Here is a 27284-nt window from a genome sequence, read left to right on the forward strand (position 1 = left end):
TCGAGACCTTCCTCTGTTGACACATTAAAGCAAAAGACCCCTCAACAGCAAGAACAGCCCCCGACACCTTTGGCTCCTGTGATTGGCTGAGAGGAGCAGAGGGGTGTGGCCTCCAGCCCTGTTTCAGACAGGAACACAATGCTCCTGAAAGTGTTTGGAGCGCGTGTTCTTCAGTGGATTAGCTTCAGTCTGCGGCGCCAAACATGCTGACAGAAGAGATTTAACCTGGCCGGGGGAGAGGGAGTGTGTGTGTGTGTTCTGGACCAGTTACACAGAGTTCTGCTCATCTGCAGTGCCTTAGGGCCAGTGCACACATGCAAACACACACACACACACACACACACACTTCTAGCCCAGGCTTGGCATTGAGTGTGCTGATATAAGGCTCATGTGCAGCTGCTCCTAAACCTCCCATTACACACTGTGCACTGCTGAGAGCAGGTGTGTGTGTGTAAACCTTTGTGCACTGTGTAAAGAAAGATATAAACACACCTTGAGGGTGACGCAGATGACGTTGAGAGCCTCTTTGATCTGAGGATGCCGCGTCCCGTGGATCAGCTCCTCGCTCAGCCATATACCCAAACTACACAGAGCTACACACCTGGGGGGAGAGAGAGACAGAGGGAGAGAGAGACAGAGAGAGGGAGATAGAGAGAGAGAGAGAGAGAGAGAGGAGAGAGAGAGGGGAGAGAGAGAGGGGAGAGAGAGAGGGGAGAGAGAGACAGAGAGAGAGACAGAGAGAGAGACACACACACACAGAGAGAGAGAGAGACAGAGAGAGGGGAGAGAGAGAGAGAGAGAGAGACAGAGAGAGAGAGAGAGAGAGAGACACACACAGAGAGAGACAGAGAGAGAGAGACACAGAGAGAGAGAGAGAGAGAGAGAGAGACGCACAGAGAGAGAGACAGAGAGAGAGACGCACAGAGAGAGACACAGAGAGAGAGAGACGCACAGAGAGAGAGAGACACAGAGAGAGAGAGACGCACAGAGAGAGAGACAGAGAGAGAGAGACGCACAGAGAGAGACAGAGAGAGAGAGACGCACAGAGAGAGAGACAGAGAGAGAGAGAGACACAGAGAGAGAGAGAGAGAGAGAGAGAGAGAGAGAGAGAGACGCACAGAGAGAGAGACAGAGAGAGAGAGACGCACAGAGAGAGAGACAGAGAGAGAGAGAGACACAGAGAGAGAGAGAGACACAGAGAGAGAGAGAGACGCACAGAGAGAGAGACAGAGAGAGAGAGACGCACAGAGAGAGAGACAGAGAGAGAGAGACGCACAGAGAGAGACAGAGAGAGAGAGACGCACAGAGAGAGACAGAGAGAGAGAGACGCACAGAGAGAGAGACAGAGAGAGAGAGACGCACAGAGAGAGAGACAGAGAGAGAGAGACGCACAGAGAGAGAGACAGAGAGAGAGAGACGCACAGAGAGAGAGACAGAGAGAGAGAGACGCACAGAGAGAGACAGAGAGAGAGAGACGCACAGAGAGAGAGACAGAGAGAGAGAGACGCACAGAGAGAGACAGAGAGAGAGAGAGACACAGAGAGAGAGAGAGAGAGAGACACAGAGAGACAGAGAGAGAGAGACGCACAGAGAGAGACAGAGAGAGAGAGAGACACAGAGAGAGAGAGAGAGAGAGAGAGACAGAGAGAGAGAGACGCACAGAGAGAGACAGAGAGAGAGAGACGCACAGAGAGAGGAGAATAGTAAGAACAGAAACCTCTTTCCTACACTTGTGAAAGTAAGGTACAGTGTTGATAGTAATTCAGGTCATACACTCCATAACACAGTGACACCTGGAGGTCAGGAGAGGTCGGTACGAGCTCTCCTACAAGCCCCCAAATCGACCTCTTCCCTTCTAATTTAAAGTCCAGACAGTGAGACGTGCACCCTGTCCAGCAGGGGGCGAGGTCAGCGCCGAGGAGGGTGTGGGATTAGTCTAAATTACACTGTCCTTAATCTGTCTGGTCATGAGTAGACATATAAACCTGCATCGATTCTAAAGCCCCCCACTGCTGACACTGTTTACATCAGCATTAATCTGTCTGTCTGAGGGTCTCCCCCCAAAACAGCCCCCACAGAGGTGCAGTGACCTGGAAGATCATCACCCTCTGCGCAGTGCTGGGGTCTCGGAGGGACACGTGTAGCCTGCACTGACAGACGGATCAACGTCCTGCAGAGTCCTCAGTCATTACACACACAAACCCCTGAAAATTAACTAGGTCTAGTCGCTTTTTCACACACCGTGCGGTAACACAGGAATGTTCCGGAGTTTACCCGGAGGAGCTGTGTGTGTGTGTAAACGTGACCCGCAACATTTCACACAGATTTTTTCTTCCTCCTCACACCCGGGTGAAGTCAGAGTCAGCGAACGTGAGAAGAGAGCGGGAAACGCATCTCACAAAGAAAACCTGTGTGAAAGACAACTCCGGGACATCTCCGGACCCGACATTTTGGAGTGTCTCTAGACCAGGGGTCTTCAAACTACGGCGCGCTGCTTTCATAGAGCTGGGTAGAGACGGTATGGACATGTCTCCGTCCCAATCCAGCCACTACTGACCTGTCCCTCACAGTTATTTTGGATGAAATTTATAACACAGCAGCTGCGGCTGTAAGGAGACAAAGCGCTGGCTGTGAGAGAGACGCCGTCCACATCGAATGTTGTACAGATCTCGGAGCGGTCGCTCACACACACAGCGTGAGACATGTGCTTTAGTCGTGGAGGCAGAGCCTGTGCAGTGCGTGCAGGAGAAACCCCGGAACATATCCCACTCCGTTCTGACTCTGAGTCTTTACCAGGGCATGAAGAGGTTAAAGTCTGAATAATGCCAGCTCCTCCGGGAAAACTCTGGAACATTTCTGGATTTTAGAGCGAGTGTGAAAGGGGCGTCAGAATGGTTTAGTTTCATAGTGATTCTACAAAAGAAATGATGGAAGTGGCCTGAAGTTTTCTTTATTTCCCTCAGAAAGTGTCACCGCCTCGAGTCGTTACACAGTAACCTGCAGAATCAGGAGATTACATCCACACCCAGAATTTACTCAACACACCAGGTACGGTGCGGAGCGTTCACAAGGAAGGGTTTTTATTGGGTGTTTGGAGCTGTGTGAACTTCCTGTTTGTCAAAACAACCCCTGGAAGATCAGCGTCAGGAGAAAGGGCTAAATATCAGTCTGAGATTTTACTGGAGAAAACACACCTCTGATCTACAGGTTTGTTTGTGTGTGTGTGTGTGTGTGTGTGTGTTACCTGGCTGGCGCTGATGGCTCGTCTCTGGCAGATGTAAGGATGTGTTTAATAATGTGCTCCTGTAACACAGAGGATACAGAGTTATTTACAAGAATCTCCCTGAGTCGATACACACTCAGCTCAGAGAGAGGAGAGAACACTCAGAACAAAGCCCAACAGAACCGGGTTTGACAAACGGGTGACATCTTAGAAACAGATCAATACAGATTCCATCTGCCTTCAGTCGACCTTCCTGCTCCTAAACACACACACTCTTCACACGCACCAATGCACACACAAGCTGCAGATGCACACACAGACATAATTCAGACAGACGAACTGATAATAACCCAACATAGTTCACACAACTCACAACAGGGACTCAGTGTCTCACACAAAACCAGCAACCTACAGCACACACACACACACGCGTACGCACACATACACACACACGCGTATACACATGCATGCACACGTATACACAGACGCACACACGCGTATACACAGACGCACGCACAGACACACACACATGTATACACACACACACACACAGGCACACATGCGTATACACACACACACACACATACACACACACACACACATACACACACACGCATACACACATACACACACACGCGTATACACATACACGCATACACACACACAGGCACACATGCGTATACACACACACAGGCACACACACATACACATGCGTATACACACATACACATGCGTATACACACATACACACACACACACACATGCGTATACACACACACACACATACACATGCATGTATACACACATGCACACACAGGCACACATGCGTATACACACACACACACACGCATACACACATACACACACACGCGTATACACATACACGCATACACACACACAGGCACACATGCGTATACACACACACACACACATACACACACACACACACACGCATACACACATACACACACACGCGTATACACATACACGCATACACACACACAGGCACACATGCGTATACACACACACAGGCACACACACATACACATGCGTATACACACATACACATGCGTATACACACATACACACACACACACACATGCGTATACACACACACACACATACACATGCATGTATACACACATGCACACACAGGCACACATGCGTATACACACACACACACACGCATACACACATACACACACACGCGTATACACATACACGCATACACACACACAGGCACACATGCGTATACACACATACACACACACACATGCGTTTACACACATACACACACACACACAGGCACACATGCGTATACACACACATATATACACACATACACATGCACGCACACGTATACACATACACACGCAAGCACACGTATACACGCATACACTTATATACACACACACGCACACGCGTATACACACAGGCACACGTACGCACAGGTGTGTTGTGGGGTGAGGCGGGGGTATTTTCCCGGGTGTTGTGGGGTGTTGGTTAAGTTTTGGATGGAGTCTGTTGCTGAAAACATGAAAACACACACACAAACTAATCACACTAACAACTGTGTTGTGATGGGTGGCATGGGGCTGGTGATGTGTTTATGAGATGCCGTTGGGATGTGTGTGTGTGTGTGTGTGCGCCATGCACTGCTCTGCATGGAGTTATCTGTTTAAGCTGTGCTCAAACAGCAGGGAGCACAATAACAACCTCCCCACATCTCTCTCACACACACACACACACACCAGTGGGTGTGGCTATTCTAATTCTGTCCATATATATTCAGATATATGCGTCTGAACTGATATTAAAGAGTTTCTATTTCCCTTCCGTTCAGAGGCAGGGAGGAGGTTCTGTCCTGGGTCAGAGCACAGCTGAGGGATTAAAGGGAATCTCTGTCAGTGCTGTGACCCTGTGTAAGAGCCATTAGATACTCAGGGAAAACATGACTGAAATGAGCAGAAGGACGCAGGGACGCACCCTAAAGGAGATTCCAAACCAAAGAGAGTGAAAACGCTTGGTTTGAAGGGATCTGACTGAGTAATGATTAATAGTGATGCATCACTGCATGGGGAGGTACCAGTGGAGTTTACCCTGGGGAGCAAGTGGGGGGGGGTTTGGTGCCTTGCTCAAGGGCCCCACAGCCGTGGATATTGAGGGAGGAGACAATGCTGTTCTTTCACTCCCCATTCCCCAATTTTCCCTCCAGTCACTGAGATCGAACTCAAACCCACTCCATTAACCATCAGGCCTCAACGGCCCTTTATTCGTTTCTAGAGGCTATATTTCTGAGGGTGTGGGGTAATAAGAGCCCCACTGGGACTGGAGGAGTTCGACAGGGGTCGCCTGCTTCCAGACGGAAGTAAAATCACTGCGAGCTGGTGTGTACACCGTCTAACTGTAAACACACCGTCTAACTGCGGCAGTATAACAGTCTAACAGTGGGAGAATAAAACAGACAGGAATCTGGATCCAGACAGGAATAAAATCACAGCGGAAACCACCCCAGGACTCCATGGACAGGTGTGGAAGGCTATTTCTTCACTGGAAGAGAACAGGGAACGTTTACGATACCTTCACGTCCTTGAACTTGGTCATGACCACGTCGGCGGTGGTGGGGTGGAGCGCAGGGAGCTCCTCATAAAGATTTGGAAAACACACCAGAGAACCCAATAAAATCTGAGCCTCTACTCTCGGAGCCTGGAGAGAGAGAGAGAGAGAGAGAGAGAGAGAGAGAGAAAGTCAGAGGGATGGGGTGAGGGTGTGTGTGTGTGAGAGAGAAAGAGAGAGAGAGAGAAACAGAGAGAACGAGGCAGAGAAAGAAAGAGAGAGGAAGTCAGAGGGATAGGGAGGGTGTGTGTGTGAGAGAGAAAGAGACAGAGAGAAAAACAGATTAGACAATTTTTACATAATGTCATAATAATTTTCAATGTGCAGACATCCCTCATAACGAGAGAACTCCTGAAGTCACGGTGCTCAGTGGAACAGTGGAACCGTGTCCTGGGGCGACCTCACTAATGTTTGTGTGTGAAGCCTCCCCTGAAGAGAGAAGAGTTCTGCGGAGGAGAGGAACACACTCCTGAAACACGGGGGAGAGCGGAGACACGAGACCAACTGAGGACTGAGTGAAAACATCAACATCACGTCCCAGAAAATGAAACCAGTTCAAACAGCAACAGGATGTTTTGTTGTGGTGTGGTGTCAGAGCATGCGTGTGTGTGTGTGTGTGTGTGTGTGTGTGTGTGGGTGTACGTTTGAAAAGTGTGATACAGTGACTGTAAGTGACGCTGTGTGTGTAGGGGGTGTGTAAGTGTGAAGTGTGTAGTAGAGTAACCGAAAATTACGCTCTCTCTCTGTGTGTGTGTGTGTGTGTGTATGTGTGTGTGTGTGTGTGTGTGTGTGTGTGTGTGTGTGGAGGTATTAGGAAACATTTGGATTCCTACAACAGTGTTTAAAACTGTGGATAGTGGGGAAACGCTGTGTTTGTGTGTGTTTTAGGACGTCACTGACAGTAAAGCGCAGCGCCACCTTAAGGCCCCCATTTTCATGAACAGAGTTGTGTTGTGGTTTAAAAAAATAAACAAACAAACTTTTCTTTAAATGTGAAAATAGCTTTCCAAAGTGCAGCCTCTTTCAGCGCCCCCCTCAGGTTCAACTCTGCTATTGACATGTGTCAAACATCAAATATGGTCGCGTATGTAAATTACTGCCTCTTTGCTCCGCCCCCTGATGGTGCTCTCCTCATGCAGCAGTGAAGCTAGGGGTCCACTTGCAGTCTTTCAAAGTGTGTGTGTATGAGAGAGAGAGAGAGAGAGAGAGAGAGAGAGAGAGACAGAGAGAGAGAGAGACACACAGAGACAGAGAGAGAGAGACTCACGTTGAGAGAAGAGCAGGCGGTCACTCTGCTGGCCGCTACGATGAAGTCCAGGATGAGCATGGTGGCTCCCGGCAGTCCGATGGAGAAGAAGCGAGGAGAGCAGTGTTTAATGATGGTGTTCACAATGTCCTGAACAAACACACACACACACAGAGTTAAACACAAGAATACACTCTCTCTCTCTCTCACTCTCACACACACACACACACACACACAGTTAAACACAAGAATACACTCTCTCTCTCTCTCACTCTCACACACACACACACACACACACACACACACAGTTAAACACAAGAATACACTCTCTCACACACACACAGTTAAACACAAGAATACACTCTCTCTCTCACTCTCTCACACACACACACACACAGTTAAACACAAGAATACACTCTCTCTCTCACACACACACACTCTGTCTCTGACCTGGTCCTGATGCAGAAGGCCACAGTGCATGATGTTGTAGAAGTGCGTGAGAAAGTCAGAGTTCGGGGAAACGTCCTGCCTTCGTTTCATTATTTTACAGATGAGTTTATAGGCGTGGAGTTTACCCTGTTTATACCTCTCAGACAGCATCGTGGCCTGAAACAGACACACACACACACACACACAGAGATAAACTACACACATTGTGTTTTCTGTTGTAAAACTCTTCTGTTTTATTTTTGGGGAAAGGTCCTGCTCTTAACCACACACCTCTGTTATAACATCACTATACTACTACAACACTGATCACAGTAATACTCATCAACACTGGTGTACACACTCTGAAGAGCCAGGGAGTGAGGATCCGGAGCGGAGGAATGAGGTCAGGAGGAGGAGGAGAGGACTGGTTGTCGAGGGAGATTCCCAGATTGTCTCTGATCTGGAGAAAAAGATCTTTATTTAATATTCATCAAAAAAACTGTTTATATTGTCAATGCACAGCTGCACAATAAAACACACACACACACACAAGCAATCTTGGTGCACACACACACACACACACACACACACAATTGGAGCATCAGCCAATTGAATGTCTATGAGCTTTAACTCGAGATGGAAATAAAATCAAGACTCAGCTCAGAGTCTGCCACTGCTCCGTGAGCTCTTCCTGAAACAGGAAACCCATCTGTGAATTGTGGAGGGCTTGCGTTAGTTTAAAGTGACCATACCACCCCCACCCCTCGTCTCCACAGTGGAACACAGTTCTGTTTCTTAATGAAGCGTCTGTGTCCTGCTTTGGTCCAAACCCCACGAGCCCCACAGCAGTGTTCTCCCCCTGTGTAAACAGCCCCTGTTCAGAACGCCCGCTTTCAGCACCTGTTCCTTTAAATGATAATGAGCCGCTCGCTGTTCACCCCGACCCCGAGCGCACAGCAGTGAGGAGCGAGGAGCAGAAGCTCTGGTTTTTAGCCGTTTTCACTCTGTTCTCTTTCTTCTCCGTTTTTACTCAGTGCTCTTATTTCTCCGCGCTCGTTGTGTCTGTTTTGCTGAGTTTAACCTCGTCTTTGCGCTCTCACATAAACACGGGTCCAGCGCTGTGATTGGACAGACTCAGACGAGGGGGCGGGGCCATCGCCGTAAGAAGCGGAGCAGAACCAGAGCGGCTCGTTTTATCCTGTATTTTCTGACTCACAGAGAACTGACTGGGGTCTTGTTTCTCAGTGTGTGTGTTGGTGGGCCCCAGATCGACACATTAATGTGAACACGCACTGAACAATTAATTTAATCACAGTAGTTCCCTTTTTATATTTAAAACGGTTAATTCCCTCTGCTGTGTTTACACTTGGACTGAGTCTGACCTCGGTGTGTGTTTTACCTTGGCGAGGTTCTGCCAGAGCTCACACAGGTAATCGAACACCTGAGCATGGATCTCTGGGTCTTTAATGGAGTTCACATCTCCCAGAATGCCGAGCATCCGTCTCCACATCACCGTGGCCACGTCGGCATGCCAACCAGTCAGAGACCCTCCGGCCATCACACTGCAGTCCTCCGTCGGGAACTCGCTCGTCTCTGAACAACCGAGAACACACTCTGTCACTGGCACAGCCGCACAACTAGAGTTACTGATGAACTGGGGAAAGTAGAAGTGGAAGTGTGTGTGTGTGTGTGTGTGTGTGTGTGTGTGTGTGTGTACCCAGATCATCAGGAGTCTGTAGGACAGAGTGATGTAGTTTCTCGTCCAGCTGCAGGTCTTTGTGCTCCGCGTGCTCGGCCGTGAGCGTGGCAGGAGACGGCGTCTGAGAGCGAGATCCACCCAGAGAGTGAAGAGGTGACGCACTCTCAGAGCCTACACCACACACAATATATTGTTAAGAACAGTGTGAGTGACTGAGTGAGTGTGTGTGTTAGTGAGAGTTTGTGTGTGTGTGTATACCTGTAATTGTAACTGTATCAGCTGAAAGGCCGTGTTGACTGAGGCTGCTGGTCTCTGAGTCGATGTGGAGTGTGGTGAGACTGGAATGATCCTGTTCGTCTATTTGTGCCGTAACACACATATTCTCCTCCACTGAGCTCGCCGCACACACCTCAGGAGCAAAGGTGAAATCTGCACACACACACACACACACACACACACACACACACACACACACACACACACACACACACACACACACACACACACAGAGACACAGAGAGAGAGACACAGACACACACAGTTATGAACTCATGTGACTGAGATGTTCCAGCGGTGCTTCTGTAAAGTGGCGCTACACTGATGTAAAAACACACATACTTTCAAACTTGCTGTCATACTGAAAGGCGTTGAAGGAATCTGATTGGCTGTCGGAGCTGATGATGTCACTTCCGCTGGCGCTGGCTGGAGAGGTCCACTCTGAGGGAACTCCAGGGTCGTCCGCAGGTCGAGTGGCGTTTGGACGGGTCAGAACATCCGGAAAATCTTTGGGAATCTCCAGACTTCCAGGACTACTACCTCGTCTTGTCATTCCCTGAGAGAGAGAGAGAGAGATTCCCTGTAACTGAACTCAGACATTGGAATACACACAGAATTCAGGGAGAGCACCCCCTTAGCTCCTCTACAGTGAACTACATCAGTTACAAACTACACTGCACACACACAGCTCCTCACTCCCTCTACAGTGAACTACATCAGTCATAAACTACACTGTACACACACAGCTCCTCACTCCCTCTACAGTGAACTACATCAGTCATAAACTACACTGTACACACACAGCTCCTCTCTCCCTCTACAGTGAACTACATCAGTCTTAAACTACACTGTACACACACAGCTCCTCTCTCCCTCTACAGTGAACTACATCAGTCACAAACTACACTGTACACACACAGCTCCTCACTCCCTCTACAGTGAACTACATCAGTCATAAACTACACTGTACACACACAGCTCCTCACTCCCTCTACAGTGAACTACATCAGTCATAAACTACACTGTACACACACAGCTCCTCACTCCCTCTACAGTGAACTACATCAGTCATAAACTACACTGTACACACACAGCTCCTCACTCCCTCTACAGTGAACTACATCAGTCATAAACTACACTGTACACACACAGCTCCTCTCTCCCTCTACAGTGAACTACATCAGTCATAAACTACACTGTACACACACAGCTCCTCGCTCCCTCTACAGTGAACTACATCAGTCATAAACTACACTGTACACACACAGACAGCACTAGAGTTCAGATTCACACAGATGAATAAATAGAAATGATGTGTGTTAGAAATATACACTGCACTGTTAACATCTAGATTCAGTCGTTTCAGGACGTGTGTAGTGCACTACAGAGGGAGGATGTTGAATATTATATAGAGCTGGAGTGCTGTAACCCGTAATGCTGATTAATAGTAAACATACTGTAAATAAAGCAGCGCTAACACAGAAAACGGGAAAAGAAGGGTTAAAGACGGCTAACCGAAGTTCCTCTGGCTCTGAGTCGTTCCTGAATGAACTCGTCCATCAGGTCACTGACGTTGGGATTACTGCTGCCCACGTCGCTGGAGACCGGGCGCATCTTCGGGGTCAACTCGTCCTTATTGGCTGTTTTTGGACAAAAATATACATAACATCCATGAGATCAGGGAATAAATGAAGACCATATTCAAATTCAAGCTCTTAATAAACATTAACACGGCTATAAAGTGCCACAGATTTCATAACACACTGGGCCAGAGTCCGCGGGTCACGTGTTCTAGTGTAATGTGGATTATTTAGAGTTCAGTCAGTCAATAAAAGAGGTTTTAATGAAGCACAATCCAAATTAAAAAGTCAAACACAGCATTAACTGCAGCCCGAGGTTCAGAGGAAAAACATTGATTATTAATAACTAATTAAACACAAGAACCAGGAAGATGATTCCAACCAGTGAAGCCAAGGAGGTACTCACACATCATGCAGTTCCCAAATATATGAGAGAGAGAGAGAGAGAGAGAGCAAGAGAGAGAGAGACAGAGAGAAAGTGAGAGACAGAGAGCGAGAAAGTGAGAGAGACAGAGCGAGAAAGTGAGAGAGACAGAGCGAGAAAGTGAGAGAGAGACAGAGTGAGAGAGAGCGAGAGTGAGAGAGAAAGCGAGAGAGACGGAGACACAGAGAGAGAGAAAGTGAGAGAGAGACAGAGCGAGAGAGACACAGAGAGCGAGAAGAGAGAGAGAGAGAGAGAGAGACAGAGACAGAGAGAGACATGTTTTTCGTTTGTTGTTTCTCAGACTGGACGTGCACCGTGTGTAAAGTCGTGAGAGGAACTGCCACTGATTTTTCAAAACGTCTGCATCATTCGACGGCTGGGACGTAAAAGTCTGAATATATTAATCCGGGTTTAATAATTAATCCCTGTATTTCAGATAAAACACGCGAGATTTTGTTTTTAAACAACCCTAAAGTCTCCACCTTAATCTGAGACGCTCAAAACACTGCTGGCTTTCTGCCAACTACTAACATAACACTGGAAACACCGCAGGGGAGCTGAACCTCGGCTCAATCAGTTTACGATGCGCTGGCGTTCAGTGTCACTACATGGAATATATCAATAGATGTGCTATAGAAGTCCAAACCTTCTCGGGACCATTGTACCACGACATTAAGAACTTATTCTGAAGTATTTCATGTACCAACTTATTCACAGAAGCTTTGAGGTGGACGTTCCATTCACAATTCTGAGCCCGTAAACACTGCGTTCACATCGGAACCTCTCAATGATGCAGACATTTGGAAATTCAGTGAAGCTCCCCTCTAACGCACCTCTAGTGACCAGGGCAGGGTGTTAGTTGCAGCCTTTGTCCCCGGTGCACGGTTAAGGGGTGTGTGTGTGTGTGTGTGTGTGTGTGTGTGTGTCTCAAACAGAGATAAATGCTGCACATTACAGACACAGCACAGCTCCAGTCAGAGGGATATCATTCGTCTCTTTCTAGTTACGCTTTTATAAATGAATAAACACTAAATGTATTATATTTTCTCCAAATGTAAACGCTCAGGCTCCTCTTTACAGCGTGAGAAATGTTTACAGACCACTGTTCCTCTCAGAATTAGTGAGAAACACAGAACCGGAGCTTCACAATCACAGCACTGACCCGAATCGGCCCGCCCTAGTGGATCAGTACAGAACCTGACGGACTATACGTAGCTGCAGTGTGTGGAATTCAGAGCCGGTGTGTGTCGGAGTCAGAACTGTGTGTGTTTTGATTAAGTTTTAAAGCTTCACAATCTGACATTTGTGAAATAACCCCAGCCTTGTTTCTAACTGTGCTCCACACTTCTGACTGGTCCTGCGTCAGCGTCTGTAAGGCAGGAATGACCTACAGCCATTCACTGGTCAGATGCTGCCCCCTGGAGGTGAGACTCAAACGTACACATCAGAACAAAACCTGAGAATTCGCTTCTGCGTCTCTGCGGCTGGTTTTAAACACCTCACGGTCGTGTCTTTCACTGTTTAGGGGTTTATTCTGAGGTGTGTGTGTGTGTGTGTGTGTAAACGTGTTAAAGAGAGTGAGAGGAAAGGGCTGCGAGGGAGGCGTGAGTTCACATGCAGCATCCAGAGGGGGGGCGGGCAGAAGGGCAGCACAGATTAGATCCCAAAGCTGGCGGAGAAGGAGGAGGAGGGAGGCCGTCCCAGAGGCAGGCACCGGATGTGTTTGTGGGCTCTTTAGAGCTTTTGAGCTACTTTAAAAAAAGAGGAGAACACAAAAAAAAGCTTGAGTTCAATCCGCATTCAGCCAAAAAATTAAACGAGGAAAGAGGAAGACGGGGAGCAGGCCATTCTGGATTCTGTTTGTTTGTTTCTATTGCCCTTCTCTTCCGTGTCTGGTGTCTGTCGGTCGGCTGGTCCTCACCTGGTGCTCTTCTTCCAAAATAGCCCATAACGTGCGAGTACAGGTCCTTCAGAGGGGCGTCCTGCGCCGCTTTTGTGCTCTTTGGTTTGGACAGAGCGTGGACCACCGACTTATAAACGCCACCCAACAGTGCCACCTGCTGGCGAGAAGGGCTGCAGCCAGATTCCTGAGACCTGGACCTGGACGCTCGGGGACGGGACAAAGAGGGCCGTCCGACGCGCCCTCCCTCGGCCGCAGGACACGCCCCCGCGAGCTCCGACCCCTCTCTGGACTTGGAGGTGGCCGGGTGGCCGCTGAAGTGGCTGAGGCGCCGGAGTCGGACCTTCCAGTGCGCCTCTTTCGGGTCGAGTGGGTTTAAGAACTGCACCGACTCCGTGGACGGGCGGAAGCTCACGTGCACGCCGCCACTCGGGCGCTTCTTGAGGACGGCGCGGCTCAGTTTGGGGCGAAACGCTTGGGGCTGGGGAACGATTTCACTGCGTTCGCTTTCGTTCTGGTTGGTTTGTTCGCTTTTTGTTTCGTCTGAGGTGTCCTGCCTTTGCAGCTGCGCGTCGTTTCTATCCTCCTCCGTGTTCTGATCAGACCTCAGCGCCTCCTGTGCGTTAGTTTGGCTTTGTGCACAGACAGACTCCCACTCACACTGCTCTAAACACTCGTAAAAACTCTGCTCACTCGCATCTATCTCCTTATCCTCTAAAACTCCCCCAGACTCCACCCCTAAAAGCCCTAGCCCCGCGTCCCCAGGGTCCCTGAGAAGAAAATACTCCCTTAAAGAACTCAACAGGTCGTCCTCGGCGACGGGAGTGGGCGTGGCAGCTGCACACGACCAATCGGGAATAAAGGGAGGCTGTATTTGGCAGAGATGGTCGTAGATGCTGTCTCCGAGCTCCAGGGAAGACACCCGGCTCTCGGGGGCGCTGTGGGAGTCGGAGGTGGTGGGGGTGGGGTCTGTGGGGGCCGTGGAGGTGGAGGTGGAGGTGGTGGTGGAAGAAGGGGGGGTGTGAGAGGGACTTTCAGAATCGTTTAGAGCACCTTTGACGCGCTCGTTGATGAAGGGCTCCATGACGTCGGAGGCGCTGCTGCTGCGGGGGAGCTGCTCCATGTCTGTGTACACACACACACACACACACACACACACACACACACACAGATCAAACACACAGTACAAAAAGGTGAGGAAAGGTACCAGTCGACTCCTGAGCCACTGACCTCCAGAGTTTACAGAATTCACCGCCCAAAATAATAATAATAATAAATAAAACTCTGTTTCTGTCCCAAACAAAGCAAACGCCAGGGTTCCTGATTGGTCCAGGGGCATGTCACATGCTATAAACAGCAGCTGCGATTGGTGAATAAACAGGGATCAAGTTCAACTTCCTGGAGTCTTGAAATAAGAGGTGGAGGTGGTGTATTTGTGTAAACACCAGCACAATGGGGCAGGGAAACGAGCGCCAACTCTGCACTGATGTGACGTAGACACTTTAATCTGAATTAACAAGTTGAATTTTGACACCAATAAATAACAATAACACTCAGCTCCTTCAGATAAACCCCAGAGTTTAACGTACAACACACTTCAAATCACAGCAGTGAAGACTGCACACTGGAGGTCAGTGAGTTCTCAGGAGTGGCTTCACTGCTACCCACACATCTACAGCAGAAAATATGCACAAACCAGCCACTGCCAGGTAAATAACCCTTATAACCCGGTTAGAGCGCCCCCTGCTGGAGGGTGGTGTGTGGGTGTATTTCAGGCAGTGAGTGAACTGTCGGGACCTTGTCAAAGTGTCTCTGCTTAAGAATGAACTTCAAGAACCGACTGTTCACTCACTGCCTCATACACATCCACCCACAGCAGGGGGCGCTGTACCCAGGGTATTTTTTTACTCTAGTGGCTGCTTGGGCACAGACGACTACACTGTTGCAGAAATGATGGGATCACGTTAAGGTCAGGATTAAACCTTAAATATCCAACATTAAACGTGCAGGAAGTACACACATGCTTCTGATCAAAACACACACTCCACATCAACAAAATACAACACAAACACCACACCACGCCACGCCAGGCTCAAAAGAACAACCGTCAGAGACGAACACACCGCCTCTGAGTGGAATATATATCCATTTATAGATTCAGTCAGAAAGGAAACAAGAAACACAGGTAGAGGAAGGTTCTGGGGGGAAGAGGATGCACTCGTTCCGTGAAACGCTGCTGTAATGAGGAACAAACATCATCCAGGAACAGAGAAATACACTAAAGCACAGGGCAGAAAGGGGACACTGATCTTTCTCTAAGAGGAACTCCACTGATCTGGGTGGAGGAGTAAATAAAGTGAGAGAGAGTGTCCTGCTTCTAGTGAAACACCCAGAGTCAGAGCAGTGGACAGTGGAGGAGAATGGAACCAGACGTCCTCCTCTAAAAGCCCCTCACAGAAAGTGGGGACAGTGGACAGTGGGGGGCAGCGGGGGACAGCGGACGGTGGGGGACAGCAGACGGTGGGAGACAGCGGGCTAGTGTCTGACTGTAGTGTGGAGAAGGGGGTGGTGTTTAAACCCAGTGCTGGTGGAGAGGGACCTACAGGACGTTGTGAGGGACAGATGTCCACTGTCCTCTATCACTCCACAGAGACTCTGTAGACGGTGGAGGAGCTGCTGGAGGAGGAGAGGGAGTAAAGTGCTGGGTGTGAGCTGGAGACGTCTGGTTCCATTCACCAACACTGGAGAGAGGTCTGAGTCTCCAGAATCGAACCACACACTCTCCATCACTTTGTTTACAGATGTTTTTAAAATGGGGTGGAATTCCCCTTTAAGAGTGAAAAGATTAACAGTTACACGTGAGGCTCAGGAGAGAACGACTGTCACAGAGGAACAGATTAGTGCAAAAAGATGAATGAGCTGAGCATAGGAGCAAGCCACACACACACACACACAAGGCAGGCACTATCACAGGTGTACGCTCTCATGCAGGTGTGCTGTTAGAGGTGTGCTTCTGCAGCAGGTGGAGAGAGGCTCTACCTGACAGTTCATCTGCCAGAGGAGTGAGCACAGAGTCAGGAAGGAGAGGGTGAGCAGAGTGCACGAGGACAGGGGCACTTTTAGCGCTGCGGATAAACGCTGAAGACAAGAGACTGTCACCTGTCGAGCAGCTACGCAGAGCTACAACACAGCAGAGAGAGGGAGGAGGAGGAGGAGGAGAAAGGCCACGGAGGAGGGGGAAAAGGAGGGAAATATCAGGAGGATGAGAAAGAGAGAAAAGGGGAAGACTGAGTGAGAGCTGAAGAGAGGCAGCGAGGCAGACAGCAGTGACTCGTTAAACAGAGAGAAAGCGACAGAGAGAGAAGGCAGAGGAGCAACTGATGTTAATCTCACATTTGCTCTATTCACACAATAAATCTGACAGACTGTAATTCACTACAGGAAGTCTAGGGGGCGATGGAGACTCTCTATAATGCTCAAACAAGCTGTAGGTTCATTCTGACAGAGTGTAATATGTGACAGGAAGTCTAGGGGGCGACACATTGCCTATATTTTAAAGGTAAAGTGTTTATAGTGTCATTAAAGGGGGCTTTTAATTGTTTCTATAATCACTCAGATTGATTGTAATACACTAGAGAAGCTATAGAGGGCAGTATAGTATTTATAACATCCTTTATAAGAGGTTTCAATGGTTTATAGAATGAAAACCACAACTCTGACTGTAATAAAGTGGATGAAGTGTAGGGGGCAGTATAGTGTCTATATTGATTTATATTGAACTCTGTTGGTTATTGCGACCCCCAGTGGCCAAGCAGGGGCACCACAACCCTGGGTTTCTCAGACCCAGAATGCATTTGTGTTGATGCGTTAACTAAAACTTTAATTAGTTTTAACCATGCTCTGATTGGTTTATTAGGTGTGTGAGGTATGAAACCCTGGCTGTGTTTCAATTCCGATTTTCACTCACCCTCGCCCACTTCCACTGTCCACTCTCAGTGCGAGGGGAGGAGGGGCAGGGAGCAGTGGGTTTTCAGCCTGAACTCACACTCTGTGGCGATTGGACGTTACGTTTCTTGGGGACATTGTCACAGCCACGATCCGAGGATCAGCTGAGTATTATTTTAAAGTTTATAACACAACCGTGGTGTAAAATATGTGGAAAACGTACAGTCACCAGTCAAAGGTTTGGACACACCTCCTCCTCATCAGTGATTGGTGGAGTAGAGCTAGTCACTGTATAGAGCTGTGTACCAGCCCCTGCCTCTGCACAGCCCCAGTTACAGTCTCAGACACATTCAGAAGAGAGCGGTTCTACAGATTAACTCTCGACGAGGCCACAGCTGTTCACTGAAAACCGTTCCAGGTGACGACCTCATGAAGCCGACTGAGAGAACGGAGAGAGTGTGTGAAGCTGTCGTCAAAGCGACAGGGGGCTACTGTGAAGAGTCTAAAGTATTAAACATAGTCTGCTTTCTTTAACACTTCTCTGTTTACTACATCACTCCATATGTGTTCCTTCATAGTTTTAATGTCCTCCACATTCATTTACAACAGAGAAAATAATAAAAAAAACAAAGAAAAACTATTGAATGAGAAGATGTCCAAACTTTTGACTGGTTCTGTACATTCACAACATGTGGAGAACGGCCCAAAAACAGGAACCCCTCCCTGAGTGGGCGTGTCCAAACCTCTGAGTGGTGCTGTACATCTGTAACGATGATTTTATTCTGGTTCAGACTTAAACACACATCAGGGATCCGTTAGCGCTCCGAGGGCTCACCTCACACCCTTCGCTCCAGTTCATACAGGAACAGAACCGCCCTTCAGACGGTGTGAGGGAGGCCCCGAGGAGAAGTGGACGAGGGCGTCTTAAAACCAGAACTGAACCGCAGCCCTGTCTGTGTGGACCTGTGCTTCTGAGACTGCAGCCTTTAGCATCCACACCCCGTCCGAAAGGATCCGGATATTTTTATAAACTGAGGATTTGTCTGAGGTTTTCCTCCCATCCACAGAAACACAGCGCTGCAGGTCACTGACTGAAACTCACACAGCTCCATTTCAAAATCTCAGTTTTTAAAAATAAACGGATCCGTATGAACAGGGCCTCAAGACCACACACACACACACACACACACACACGAGGTCAAACGCTGGAGGTGGGCTTTAACTGAGGGTCCGTCTCAATTAACCCTGATTATAAACAGAGGGGAGCTGACAGAGCGATTGATTGGAAAGTGCAGGAAGATAATAAAGACGTAAATTAAAGCCTGTATCTGACCGACTGTCTTCTGCCGAACGATACTCCGAGCCTTCTCGATTCCCGGAGACCCGGCAGTGGTGGCGCTGCGCTGCCTCATGGCCGCTGCCTGACCCGGGGGGTCTCGACTCCAGCCTTTAGAGAAAGAGCGGTCCACCGCCATCTTCTGGCCCTCGTGAGCGCCACCTGCAGGAAGTGAAGGAGAGATGCTTCAAGACTACTTCGATCTCCCAAGATTTTAAGAGAAGAAACTCTTTTTTTATGGATCTCTGTGTGTGTGTGTGTGTGTGAGAGAGAGAGAGAGAGAGAGAGACAGGGTGAGTAAGAGAGAGATAATGGAATCATCTCAAACCACAGACACAACAGAGGAACTAAAGCTAATTATAAACAAACAAAAGAGGAATTAAAAAAACAGAAGCAGTTGAAAGTGAAGTGAGAGTGACAAAAACCATTACAGTGGGCAGTGGAACAGAGTGTGTGTGTGTGTGTGTGAGAGAGAGACCTTTTCCTTTGTGTTTCTTGAGCTTCTGCTCGCTCAGTTTGTCCAGGGGCAGCTCGCCGAGGTCGAGGCTGTACAGGTTTCGGGCGAGGACCTTGGTGAGCGTCTCCATGGTGAGGGACCACTCGGTCACAAGCTCCTCCCACCAGGTGAGCGAGGACAGGACGGAGAGCAGGTCGTCCCACAGCTCCCGGGAGATGTACACGTTCAGATTCCCCTTGATCCAGGCCACGATCAGAGTCTGAACACAACAGGAGAGGGGCACTTCAGCCAGCGGAACAGATACGAGAGTCTAGGGATTATACCTCCCTCCACTCCTCAATACTTTGTGTGACATAATGAAACGTAATGTGTGTGTGTGTGTGTGTGTGTGTGTGTGTGTGTGTACCTGAAAAATGGCTCCAGCAAGCCGTCCTGAGAGTGTGTTACTCTTTTTCCCTTGAGGCATGCTGGCGGGAGGACGCTTCATCACACACTCTGTCACCCTCAGCAAGACCAGCAGGATCTGCTCCCTACACACACACACACTTCTGAATAAGCTTATCTATCTAATCATGCATCGTTATCAAAGGCTTTTAATAGTAAGACGATTCCTGAAGCGCTTCACAGCTACAGTTTATAAAACAAGTGTTTCCCCAGGGTCTTGGAAGCCTTCCACTCTCCATCTTTAGTATCACGCCACTCACTGAGGGAGGACATGCTCTAGAGGAGAGAGCCCGTGCTCAGCCTCATCATTACTACATCCTCCATCAGCCGCCTGCTCCCAGATTAAACTGCACGGCTTTAAAGGCACAGCGCCCTCGCCCCTGGAGACAGTGGAGGAGTGAACAGGTGTGTGTGTGTGTGTGTGTGTGTGTAGATCTGCGCTGATCTGTACCAGGTTTTCTGGTCCATGGTCTGGTGCATGACGAGGCTGCGGTAAATGTTTAAGACGCGTTTGCACATATCCACATGCTCCTCCAGGAGAGTCTTCAGCTCATTGGCCGGCTCCAGCAGGAACACATTCGAGGAGTTGGTGATAAAAACCTAGAGAGAGAGAGAAAAATACAGAGAGATACAAAGAGAGAGAGAGATACAGAGAGATAGAGTGAGTATATTTTTTGGCATAAAATATGAACACTGACAGGTAAAGTGTCTGAGTCAGAGTGTGTGTGTGTGTGTGTGTGCGTGTACCTGCAGCGTGGCCTGAACTCCACTATTTATGCTGTACTCCAGCAGCTCACTGGCAGAACCTTTACTCCAGCCCGGGTTTCTACAGTGTCCAGAACCCTTTAGAACCACACACACACAGAGAGAGAGAGTACAGGAAAGGAACAGTAGGGACCCTACAGTGGAAGAGCACCATTACTTTTTAAAAGTGCATGTTTTGGGGTGATGATTAGCCTTATGCTAAACACAGGCAGCTAAAGCTGAATGAGGAATGCCGCGGCCAGGGAAGCCACTCTAAGAAAGTGCAGTTTGGTCAAGGCCCCACGTCTTGTTCCTCCTCCTTCAGTGCCATAAACGGATAGCGCTTTTCCACCAACAAGAAACCAGAACGGCTTCAGGTCGTGAACTAAATTTGGAACCGTTCAGTGTGTTTCCACTGTCATAAACCAGTCTGCGAACCAGAGAATAAGCTAATGAACCAAAGAAGCGTTGGTCTTTCAGCGTGAACCGTGACGTGGTCCGTGGGTGTGTGGAGGGTCAGTTCAAGAAAGAGCTCAGAGCCTCACACACAGCATTATCCCCCAGTGGAGCTGGACACGGTCGTTTACAAAGTTATATATAAATAAATAATAGGAATTAAAACAGGAACACGCTCTGTTTGTGTGTGTTTCTGGGGCTGTGTTTGACGTGACACCGTGAGCGTTGGTCAGAGCCGCTGCTCTGCGTTGGTTACATTTCTCTGCTGTTCACGACCTCAGCAGGACGTCTCTGAACACTCTGACCTGACTCCACGGTGAACACAGAATAAACAATGACCCTGTCATGGCTCTTTATCTGTGGCTCTGGCTCTGTATTCAGACACAGCAGCGCCCCCCACTGGTGACGTACCCTCGGCTCCCCTCTAAACGTTCCAAGAATCAGGAACAGAACTAGTTCAAGAAGCAGAGTTCTTTTGGAGGAAAAGCGCTAAAAGAGCTCCATGGTCCATGGGCCTCTCTGTCTCTAAGTTGCTTCCTTCCAATTTCCCAGTGAGGAGAATCTGAGGGCCACTTCGGAGCCGGAAAGAGAGACACAGAGGAGTTCTCCACAGTGAACCCTGTCTAGTGACGCAGTGACGCATGTTCATCAGCACTGACCTCTTCCTGAGAGTCTGATCTGTGTCCCACAGCGCCCCCTGGCCCAGAATAACGCTCGTCCTCTTCTGGCTCGGCCATAAACAGAGGCTTCTCCTCCTGAGAGATCCACTCCTGATACACTCGCACCACCTTCCTCATCGCTGCAGCCTCACACATCGGCAACAGGAAGGCCTGCAGAGAGGACACACACACACACACACACACACACGTACACAAACACACACGTACACACACGTACCATTCAACAACAGCTTAAAAATTCAGACTGAAAAAAAGTCACTCGCTGTAAACAATAAAGACAAACAGGATAGACATGGGTCTCCCTTTGGTGTCAGTGAGGTTCTCTCTCTGTCACTGTGTGTGTGTGTGTGTGTGCGCACCTGTCTGAAGATCTCAGTGATGAAGTTGACATTTGTTCGTGAGGAGCAGAAGACCCTCCGGACCACCTCGATGTCGGTGAGGTGTTCCTCATCCACGCTGCAGAGGCTGGAGGAACTGGGTTCCCGTTCCGTTAAAGTGCTGGTGTTGGAGTGAGACTGTTCCGGTTCCCCCACGGTTCCCACGCCATCCAGAGCATCCGAACGAGGGCCGGGGTCTTCGGCACGAGCCGCCAAACCCGCCGCCGCTCTCTGGACACAAACACACACACACCCCGCTTTGTAGTCCCTACATTAATTTTGTGCTCAGTGGAAAGGGTCACACACCTGGGGGCGCATAGTGAGTGAATGCATGAGTGTGTGTGTGGGTGAGTGTTCCTAAATGAGTGTGTGCATGAATGAGTATGCGAGAGTGTGTGTGTATGTGTGTGTGAGTGAGTGAGTGCGCACCAGCCCTGCTCGGGCAGTGTTTGAGGTCAGATGTCAGAGATAGAATAAGAATGTATTTAAATGCCCTAAAAGTAAACATAAAAGGGGAGGGCCAGTGCATGTGACAGCATGTGAATGAACGTGTGCATCAGAGATTACGAGAGTGACTGAGAGTCACAGAGTGCACAAACGGGTGTGAGAGTGAGAAAACAAGTGTGAGAGTGACCGAGTGAGCAAACAAGTGAGAGAGACCTAATGAGAAAACAAGTGTGAGAGTCACTGAGAGTGAGCAAATGGGTGTGAGAGTGACAGAGTGAGCAAACAACTGAGAGAGTGACAGTGAGCAAAAGAGTAATAGAGACAGAGTGAGAAAACGAGTGAGAGTGTGACTGTGAGAAAACAAATGTGAGAGTCACTGAGAGTGAGCAAACGGGTGTGAGAGTGAGAAAACAAGTGTTGAGTAACAGAGAGTGAGCAAAGGAGTAAGAGAGACTCAGAGTGAGAAAACAAGTGTGAGAGTGAACGAACGAGTGTGAGAAAAGCTAATGAGTGTGAGAGTCACTGAGAGTGAGCAAATGAGTGTGAAAGTGAGAAAACAAGTGTGAGAGTCACTGAGAGTGAGCAAACAGGTGTGAGAGTGAGCGAACAAGTGTGAGATTCACAGAGTGAGAAAATGAGTGAGAGTGACTGAGAGTGAGAAAAAAGTGTGAGAGTGACAGAGTGGGCTAACAAGTGTGAGAGTGACAGTGAGCAAACGAGTGTGAGAGTGACAGAGTGAAAAAACGAGCAAATGAGTGTGAGAGTGACAGAGTGAGGGAACGAGTGTGAGAGTGACAGTGAGCGAATGGGTGTGAGAGTGACAGAGTGGGCTAATGAGTATGAGAGTGACAGAGTGAGCAAACAAGTGTGAGAGTGACAGTCACTGAGAGTGAGCAAACGGGTGTGAGAGTGAGCGAACAAGTGTGAGATTCACAGAGTGAGAAAATGAGTGAGAGTGACTGAGAGTGAGAAAAAAGTGTGAGAGTGACAGAGTGGGCTAACAAGTGTGAGAGTGACAGTGAGCAAACGAGTGTGAGAGTGACAGAGTGAGAAAACGAGCAAATGAGTGTGAGAGTGACAGAGTGAACGAACAAGTGTGAGAGTGACAGAGCGAGTGGGAGTGAGAGTCACTGAGAGTGAGCAAACGGGTGTGAGAGTGAGCGAACAAGTGTGAGATTCACAGAGTGAGAAAATGAGTGAGAGTGACTGAGAGTGAGAAAAAAGTGTGAGAGTGACAGGGTGGGCTAACAAGTGTGAGAGTTACAGTGAGCAAACGAGTGTGAGAGTGACCGAACAAGTGTGAGAGTGACAGAGTGAGAAAACGAGCAAACAAGTGTGAGAGTGACAGAGTGAACGAACAAGTGTGATAGTGACAGAGGGAGTGAGAGTGAGAGTCACTGAGAGTGAGCAAACGGGTGTGAGAGTGAGCGAACAAGTGTGAGATTCACAGAGTGAGAAAAGGAGTGAGAGTGACTGAGAGTGAGAAAAAAGTGTGAGAGTGACAGAGTGGGCTAACAAGTGTGAGAGTTACAGTGAGCAAACGAGTGTGAGAGTGACAAAGAGTGAGCGAACAAGTGTGAGAGTGACAGAGTGAGAAAACGAGCAAACGAGTGTGAGAGTGACAGAGTGAGGGAACGAGTGTGAGGGTGACTGAGAGTGAGAAAAGTGTGAGAGTCATTGAGAGTGAGCAAACGGGTGTGAGAGTGAGAAAATGAGCAAACGAGTGTGAGAGTGACAGAGAGTGAGCGAACAAGTGTGAGAGTCATAGAGTGAGAAAACGAGTGATATTGACTGTGAGTGAGCGAAGGAGTGTAAGAGTGACTGAGAGTGAAACATGATTGAGCAGCTGTAAGTGATGAGCTCTGAACGAGGGGGGGCTGATAAACAAATAAAAACTAATAATATTCAAATAACTACCTGGATGTTCTTTGGAACATTTTCTCCATCCACTCCCGGGATGAGAGGTCCGGCGTTGGCTCTGGGCTCCAGCCAAAACGAGACGAGCCAGCGGATAAAAATAACCCTCGCATTCAGGAAGTTCTCTTTAGTGCAGTACAGGGCTTCATTGGTGTCTGGGTCTCGCTTCACCACCACATAATGGGGCTTTGGTCTCATAGGGGGGACATCTGAGAGCGAGCGAGAGAGAGACAGAGAGCAAGAGTGACAGAGAGAGAGAGGGAGAGATACAGACAGAGAGAGAGACAGATGAAGGTAATTTTATAGTTATTTTTATACATATGTACACTAAATTAAACATTGTTTTAACTTGATTTAACTAAAAAAAATTAATTTTATTATTATAATCGTCACCACAGAATATAACAATAATGATAACTGTAAATGTGTTTTCCTATGTGTTTTATTAATATGATGCTGATGTGAACGTGCTGAGGGACACAGAGCCCTGCTCCTCTCTCGGCGGCGGTGCTCGTACCCAGTATGGGGTGATATAAGCTGGTCTCCTTGGAGAAGTTGGGGAAGATGTGGGGGAGGTAATACTTCTTGAAGATGGTGAAGAGGAACGCGAAGCCCTTCTCGTGGTTCTCCTTACACCTCCACTCCAGACTTTTGGCCTTGAGGACACAAACACAGCACGGCACCAGATTAAAGGTGTCAGACTTGAACAGTGGTCCCTGAGAGTCCCTGAGTCCACACTCAGCAGCTGTAAAAGCAGCTCATCCTCACTGTTTTATCGGTGCATTGTGTGTTAATCTGGAGCCCACCAACTCACACACTGTGAAACAAGACCCCCAGTCAATTTACTGTGTGCTGCCTGAAGGTCGATTCTGTGGCCTGCTCCGGTGAGAGTTTACACTTGTGTGTTGGTGTCTGCATCACACTACAATTACACCTCCGAACCACAAGGGGCTGAATCACAAATATCTTCCTCTACACTGTGCAGTACACACTGTAGTAGAGAAGTAGTATTAGTTTTATAATGTGTGAAGTGCACTATGTAGGGAGTAGGGTGCTAATTGGAACAAAGCGTAGTTTACAGAGCATTGGGTTCACGTCAACACTGAGCCTCCTCACAGCCTACGGAGCACAGTCATAAACTGGCCTCAAGTCAGAAAATGTGAGATAAATCACAGCGCTGGACCCGTGTTTATGTGAGAGCGCAGAGACGAGGTTAAACTCAGCAAAACAGACACAACGAGCGCGGAGAAATAAGAGCACTGAGTAAAAACGGAGAAGAAAGAGAACAGAGTGAAAACGGCTAAAAACCAGAGCTTCTGCTCCTCGCTCCTCACTGCTGTGCGCTCGGGGTCGGGGTGAACAGCGAGCGGCTCATTATCATTTAAAGGAACAGGTGCTGAAAGCGGGCGTTCTGAACAGGGGCTGTTTACACAGGGGGAGAACACTGCTGTGGGGCACCTTTAACAATAAGACACTCTTTACGTTGTGAAAAAACAGAGAAAACTGGGTTTCTATAAAGAGGAAGATGGATCTAAACTGATCTCTTTGTGAAAGCTCTTAAACATAAAGAGGCACTTATTCACAGCGGGGCGTTCTGTGGCTCTAACAGAGTGAGTGGAGGCAGGCCGTGCAAGGCTCTTTTGTGTGGAGTGAGAGAGGCAAAAAGAAAGCAGTCAGCCACTAACACACACAGCAGGAGAACAATACAACAGTTAAACTGACATCTAGTGGCCTGGAGGTATTAGAGCCATTTCCCCCATGTGGGGGGCCCTCTCTATGGAGCACAAACGGGGTTACTCAGCGAATACAAGCCCCAGGCGAGTTGCACTAGTGTTTGTGTGGTATTCTCTGGGCGTCACATACAGGTCTGTGGTCAGTGATGTCTCAGCAGCTCCAGCAGTGTTAGTGTTAGCATTAGCGGTGTTAGCATTAGCGGGGAGTACCTGGTTTACCATGTATTTGAGCAGAGCCTCGAGGAAATACCCCGTCAGGTCCTCCTGGGCTTTATCACCAGACTGAGGCAGCACCAGAGGACTGATCTCCTCCGGAGTCACTTGAGCTGAGGAGAGGAAAACAAACGTGTTCAAAAAACATCTGAACATCACCTAAACACAAGGGGGTCAAAATCTCACAGCACGAAGATTTTCCACAGCAAGCGTGTGTGTGTGTGTGTGTGTGTGTGTGTGTGTGTGTTTACTGACCCTCCTGCAAGTTGAGCTGGGGGCTAATGATGTTGTCGAGGGTCCGAGGCCCAAAGTCGGATTGGGATGGAGCCGGGAATCCTGGGATTAAAGCAGCAAAAATCCATAGCTGCTCCTTCAGAGCATTACACTGTAGAGCCTGCAGCCACAGCAGAAACAAGCGCACTCCCTCCCTGCGGATCTACACACACACACACACACAGATGTACAGGTGAAGTACACAGTCCTGGTGTGTACAGTGTGTACAGAAAGTGGTCTGAGACTTCAGTTTTACAGGAAACCAGAAGGAGAACAGGCTCTGATTTACAGTTCACTTCCAGTGTGAACACAAACAGAACTGAGGTCGTTTCGTCTCTGATCCCCTTCACACTCACATTCATTTAGAAAAACAAAGAGAAACCAGTTCAGCCGGAGCGCCATCGTCCATACAGCCACTGTCAGAGGTGTTTGTGTCATTTCAAAACCAGCAAAATACATCCCCTCGCGGTGGAGGGTGGAGCTACAGTGTGTCCCAGTGCAGCTCTCAACACTGAGCCCTTGAACACTTGATCCCGCATGTTTTAGGTCCCAAAAAGAGTCTTGTCCAGAGAAAAGAGAACCTCTGGTCACCACCGAATGTTTCCAAATATAGTTCCCGCACTGAAACGTGAAATATGGCTGAACTAACAACAGACGTGTAGCAGCGCCACCTTACGTTCTCTCTGGTGCGTGAGTATGAACTGTTAATTCAGCCGTATTTCACAATCAGTCCGTCATTCAGTCAATCACTCAGTCCCTCAGTCAGTCAATCACTCAGTCCCTCAGTCAGTCAATCACTCAGTCCCTCAGTCCGTCAATCACTCAGTCCCTCAGTCCGTCAATCACTCAGTCCCTCCGTCCGTCAATCA

General features: G+C 48.6%; 1 protein-coding gene across 1 annotated transcript in view; it reads right to left on the minus strand.

The window, feature by feature from the left end:
* ralgapa1 (Ral GTPase activating protein catalytic subunit alpha 1) overlaps positions 1–27284 on the minus strand; it is an 82862-nt gene that overhangs the window by 44487 nt on the left and 11091 nt on the right. The window contains exons 6-30 of the mRNA XM_066657723.1: positions 26398–26578; positions 26140–26255; positions 24714–24852; positions 24197–24405; positions 21815–22063; positions 21435–21605; positions 20323–20418; positions 20027–20175; positions 19538–19661; positions 19153–19390; positions 18672–18836; positions 16433–16573; positions 15997–16221; positions 13415–14518; positions 11005–11129; positions 9832–10045; positions 9472–9642; positions 9232–9384; positions 8914–9107; positions 7876–7974; positions 7536–7691; positions 7107–7235; positions 5804–5929; positions 3245–3303; positions 493–601 (exon numbers count right to left, since the gene is read on the minus strand). Of these exons, the coding sequence (XP_066513820.1) occupies positions 493–601; positions 3245–3303; positions 5804–5929; positions 7107–7235; positions 7536–7691; positions 7876–7974; positions 8914–9107; positions 9232–9384; positions 9472–9642; positions 9832–10045; positions 11005–11129; positions 13415–14518; positions 15997–16221; positions 16433–16573; positions 18672–18836; positions 19153–19390; positions 19538–19661; positions 20027–20175; positions 20323–20418; positions 21435–21605; positions 21815–22063; positions 24197–24405; positions 24714–24852; positions 26140–26255; positions 26398–26578 (4842 nt within the window). The remainder of the gene's footprint in view (positions 1–492; positions 602–3244; positions 3304–5803; positions 5930–7106; positions 7236–7535; positions 7692–7875; positions 7975–8913; positions 9108–9231; positions 9385–9471; positions 9643–9831; positions 10046–11004; positions 11130–13414; positions 14519–15996; positions 16222–16432; positions 16574–18671; positions 18837–19152; positions 19391–19537; positions 19662–20026; positions 20176–20322; positions 20419–21434; positions 21606–21814; positions 22064–24196; positions 24406–24713; positions 24853–26139; positions 26256–26397; positions 26579–27284) is intronic.

Source organism: Hoplias malabaricus, chromosome 1, assembly GCF_029633855.1.
Source record: "Hoplias malabaricus isolate fHopMal1 chromosome 1, fHopMal1.hap1, whole genome shotgun sequence".
Classification (NCBI taxonomy): Eukaryota; Metazoa; Chordata; class Actinopteri; order Characiformes; family Erythrinidae; genus Hoplias; species Hoplias malabaricus.